The sequence below is a fragment of the Pyxicephalus adspersus genome, chromosome 3, assembly GCF_032062135.1.
Source record: "Pyxicephalus adspersus chromosome 3, UCB_Pads_2.0, whole genome shotgun sequence".
NCBI classification, from domain to species: Eukaryota; Metazoa; Chordata; class Amphibia; order Anura; family Pyxicephalidae; genus Pyxicephalus; species Pyxicephalus adspersus.
Genome location: NC_092860.1, coordinates 122613576 through 122618834, shown reverse-complemented (window position 1 = coordinate 122618834; position 5259 = coordinate 122613576). Strand labels below are relative to the sequence as shown.

At 36.6% G+C, this 5259-nt stretch overlaps 1 protein-coding gene across 1 annotated transcript; it reads left to right on the top strand.

Annotated features, from left to right (window-relative positions):
* Nucleotides 1–935: 935 nt before the first annotated feature.
* On the top strand, nt 936–3995 carry LOC140327065 (E3 ubiquitin-protein ligase TRIM11-like). Its single transcript, XM_072406229.1, has one exon. The coding sequence runs from the start codon at nt 962–964 to the stop codon at nt 2558–2560; it is 1599 nt and encodes a 532-aa protein (XP_072262330.1). The 5' UTR covers nt 936–961; the 3' UTR covers nt 2561–3995.
* The last annotated feature ends 1264 nt before the right edge of the window (nt 3996–5259 follow it).

Here is a 5259-nt window from a genome sequence, read left to right as displayed (position 1 = left end):
GCTCTCTGGGGTTTCCCAGTGACATTGGTGCATGCATTGGTGCAGGCGGGAGGATCAGCGGGAAATTAAATATTTTTGTATTGGATTCAAAACAAAATAGCTGTATGAGTTCAAAACAAAGAAATCTTCATATAATTTATATATAATAATATTATATATATATTTTTCATGCTACTGTACAGTTATATTACATGTTTCACTATTTTATTATTCTTAACAGATTTTTGTGTTTTTTTTTTTTATTTAAAGTTTAATATTAAATTTAATAAATATTGTACATAGTTTTCAGTGAGTTATGCCTAAAAATTATAGGCCTACAATGTAAAATGTATTTCCATGCAAAAAAATGTATTGCTTTCTGCGTGGTAATACAGACAGAATAAGAACGCTAAGGGAGTTAAAAGAGCCCTCAAAACCCATGTTTTCAAAATTGCTTACCCGTCTACTTCTGTCTCTTAAAACCCTCACTACTTCCCACCACTCCATTTCCCCCTCCTATTGTGTGATACTTTCCCCTCCTCCTAGATCGTAAGCTCTTTGGGGCAGGGTCCTCCCCTCCTCCTGTGTCACTGTCTGTATCTGTCAGTCATTTACAACCCCTATTTAATGTACAGCACTGCGTAATATGTTGGCACTACATAAATCCTGTTTATTATTATTATTAATAATAATAATAATAATAATATTGATAAAAATGTTGTCAAAAAGGTACCTGGGTTTTCACAATGGCTCACTGCACAGTGTTCAGCAATGTGCTGAGCCATTTTCAATCAAATTCCTCTAATTATGTCCTCCAAACCTTAAATTAGTCTGCTGATCAATGCTATTTAGGTTGTCACTAAGTGCATAAAAAAAGAAAAAAGGATAAAAGAGCTTGTAACTCCCTGCCCCTCCCAACAAACATGAACAAGTCTTTTTGCATTTCTAGTTTCACTTTCATTTCTTTCTTCAGCTGTCAACAATGGCGACTGCTATTTTAAAGGAAGAGCTAGAATGCTCCGTCTGTCTGAACATTTTTATAGATCCGGTGATGCTGGAATGTGGACACAACTTCTGCCAGATCTGCATGAATTCTGTGCTGGATACACAGAAAGGATCCGTAAGTTATTCCTGTCCTGAATGCAGACAGCAGTTTTATGAGCGCCCCGAACTGAAGAAGAACATAAAACTGCGTAACATAGTGGAGAATTTTCTGTCTACTCAGTCAGATCAGGAGGAGCCCAGTGCTCTTTGCCCCATCCACAAGAAGATACTGGAGTATTACTGCTCTGATGATAATATGTGTGTCTGCGTGTCCTGGTGTCTGATTGGAGAACACAAAAGCCATAAAATGGAATCGCTGGAGGAGGCCTCTGAAAAGAAAAAAAATAAAATGAGAAATGTTCTAAAACAACTACTCACAAAGAAAGAAAAAACAGAGGAAAGTGTACAGAATCTGCATGAATGCAGAAGAAAAATGGAAGAAAAAGCAGCTAATGGCACAGAGGAAGTCATTTCCCTGTTTACAGATCTCAGGAGAAAGCTGAAAGTTCTGGAAAATAGAGTGCTGGGTGAGATTTCGGGGCAGACCAAGCTGGCGACCCACTCCATGTTGGATCTGATCCTGGAGATGGAAAGAAAGAAGGAAGAGCTGTCTAGGAAGATGCATCATATTGAGGAGTTGTGTAAGATAATGAATCCGCTGACTGTCTTACAAGAACCAGATACAGGTGATGTTCATGATACTGAGGATGAAGATAATAAGGGCAGAGAGAAGCATGATATTCTCTTATATGACCGAGGACATCTGGATATGGCTGCCATTTCACAGACTTTACAAACAGGTTTAGGTAATATATTCTCAGGGGTAAATGTGAAGAAAAATAAAGAGAAATTGGTACATTCACATTTCACCATTGGGGACATAGGTGACAGCATTGCTGCACTATTCCCGGGAGTCCCTCAAGCAGCCATGCAAGGCACACACTGTCAGTCTAGGAAACTGAGTATTCAGTCTTACCTTAAAATGTGGGGACTGTCAAAATATACAGACATATTACTGGATGAAAACACAGCTGGGAATGATCTTTGTATATCAGATAATAAGAAAATTGTATCTTTCTCAGTTTTTACCCAGAAATACCCGGAAATACAAGAAAGATTTCAGTCTGCTCAGGTGTTAAGTACTCAGAGTTTTTCTTCAGGGCAACATCACTGGGATGTGGATGTGGGGAGATCCCAGGTTTGGAGTATTGGGATGTGTTACCCCAGTATAAACAGAAGAGGTTGTCACTCAGACATTGGTTGGAATAACAACTCATGGGGTTTACACAAATCATGGTTGAAAAACCAGTATTCTGTGCTATATGATAGGAAATGGATCCTGCTACCTGGCAAGGTCTTCATTAATAGAGTCAGGATATATGTGGATTATGAGGCTGGGCAGATCTCGTTCTATGACCTATGTGACCCGGTCAGGCACCTTCACACCTTTAATGCCACCTTTGCTGAGCCTCTTCATGCGCTATTATGGGTAGGGGGAGGTTTCGTAAAGATTTGTAAGGGAAATGAGGATATGTAAGAAACAAGCCCAGATAATGGTCACATCACAGGTACTATGGCAGGTAATAATAATTTTTATTACACTCTGATCATTTATGTGATATTGGGTTTAATGTCTAGCTTGCTTTTCAGTTTCAGTTTGAAATTGTAATATATGCATCATTGTTTATTATAGAACTGTACTCCTACAAAACAATTCAATGTAAAAATACTTGGTGTGTATTTGGTGTGTGTTTTGGTCTTGGATAAAGTGGTGATACATTAGAGATTCTGTAAGGGTCTTCCTATTAAATCCATTGCTGTCTGTGTCTCAGATTTTCCTTTATTTCCTAGCTAGGGAGACCTTTGCCAATGGAACAGTAGTAGGAGGATAGCAGTAAATCCTGACAGGTTCTAAACATTTTCCATGGTATTCTCTTAACATTCTATATTTAAAGATATGTATCACATAGGCCATCATTATCAATGCAGTAAACAGTAAAACAGAACCACTACTGTAGTGGCCAATCATTGTGTATGCAGTTTTTCAAAAGTATGGTTAGAAGGAATGGTCTGTGCAGGAGTGACCAAAAGAGAACTACTTTTCAACATGCAAAGCAGTAGTTTGTTTATAGATAAACTCTATAAAAAATAAAAACACATCCAAAAGGCTTAGTCTACACGGACTTCCCCAGCGTTTTACCTGAAGCTTTTAAAGCCCTTGTTTGAAATCCCCTTTTGTAGGGCACATTTATAGCATTTATTATAAACGTTGCTTGCAACATTTAAGAAATTAAAACGCTTGGTTAACGCTGGAAAATGCCCAAAAACGCGGGTACACGCTTCCATTGATTTCAATGAGCACTTAATATGCAAATTAGTATAAAACGTGGTAAAATGCGGAAAAATGCAGCATAGTCGTTTCCAGCATTTTAAAGGCAAACTTTAAAACGCTAATAAAAGTGCATAAAACACATATAAATGCAATAGAAACGTTTACATGCATTTTTAAAAAACGCCCATGTAGACCCAGCTTAAGGTGGACAAATAAATAAACCCTTCAGAGGTATAATACTTATTATAATAGTTATAATATTTAAAACAAGTAATACTTGTTATAAATTGTGTAAACAACAGTAAACTTCACAATTGTGGAGTAGGTTGCCATAATACAGGCAATAAAAACAATCTTCATTCCTACGGCTGTGTAGTTGTAACTTAGTTTTTGGTTTATATACAAGTTACTTGCTCTAATAGATTATGCTATCACTGGAATTTTCTCCTTTGGAAGTGAAGTTTGGCAGCCAGGCTTCATTACTCACAACATAACATATCTTTTTATACTTTTTCAACCCATCCGTATTCTGGATTGTTTTTTGTATTATTAAAAAGAAAACATTCTTTATGTCACCATTTTTTTGTGGTATATCTAAAAGATGTTGCACATACTACCAATGAATTAAAAAGCTTTGAAAATCCTATACCGACTGGTTTCTTTTCTGAAATTCGGAAGCACAGAGTTTCCCAATGACCACACTCTGCCAGTGTTTTGAAGGTAAGAGGTAATGACTAAGAAAGTAATTTTGAACGTTGAGTATAGGAGCTGCAAGACTAAGAACTGGATTGTGTAATAACATTTTAATCTGAAACTGGAGGCTATAGTTATGCTAACAGCCATTGGCATGTGGGTATCAAGTAGTGATCATGCATATTTTTGAGAATGTCTTTACCTTTGCTGAAGGTAAGGGGCAACTCAATAATATTAGCAATCTCAATTGTTTCTTATTGTGGCTCTATCCAAGCTCATTGTAATGCAGAATTCATTAATATGGGTCCAATGTGCCTAGAATCCTTCCAGCAGGTTACCTGTATTACTAACTACTTTTGATACACATAATTGAGAGAGTCTGGTAAACAACTAAACCTCCACCTCCCTTTTATAAGTTTGCCAAATTAAAAGATGGGCTAGTAGCCCATTAAAGAGATATTTTCCCTGGGCACACGTGTCCTAAAATGGAACAGATAATCAATGTTTTACCTACACAAACTTGCATAGGTTTCTGTGCCAAATGTATTTAAACATGTTTCTTAGCACACCATATATTCTGTGTAGAATAGTGAAACATCTTCTAGTAACACTTGTAATGTAAATACATCTTTAATGTTGACTTACTGCTATTCTAAATGCTAGCTTCCTGTTTTAAACTGTTTATCCACTGCTAGTTTAACTAAATAATGTGTTCCAGTCCTTCCATTTTTTTAAATATTTTTATAATTTCTGATTCCATTTTATTTATCTTTTTGTGCACTGGAAAGCTAAAGTCAAAGTGCTGCAATTCATATAAATGGATGTACTTTTTCTAACCATTGGGTTAAGCTATGTTCCTCTATTAACTACAAAAAAATGCTTATTAGGACAGTGGTTCATCTGCTCTTTTTCTGCTACAAAGCATACATATTGATTGAGAGAGGAAATGCCACAATCAAAAGGCATGTTATGGGGTGTAGATTACATATTACTTCACACAGGGATCTATCACCACAGAACTGCAGGTATGTTATCTATTGAAGACAGCATAAAGAACTATACAAATACCAACCTATTCTATAGTTTGTAAGGTGACAAGTAACACCACACAGGGGTAATGTATGCTAGACTAAAGTACTATAAAAGACATAAACTCCCCCCTTGGAATCATAGGTGTGAAGATCTTGCAGAGCATGATGACAGGTAACACT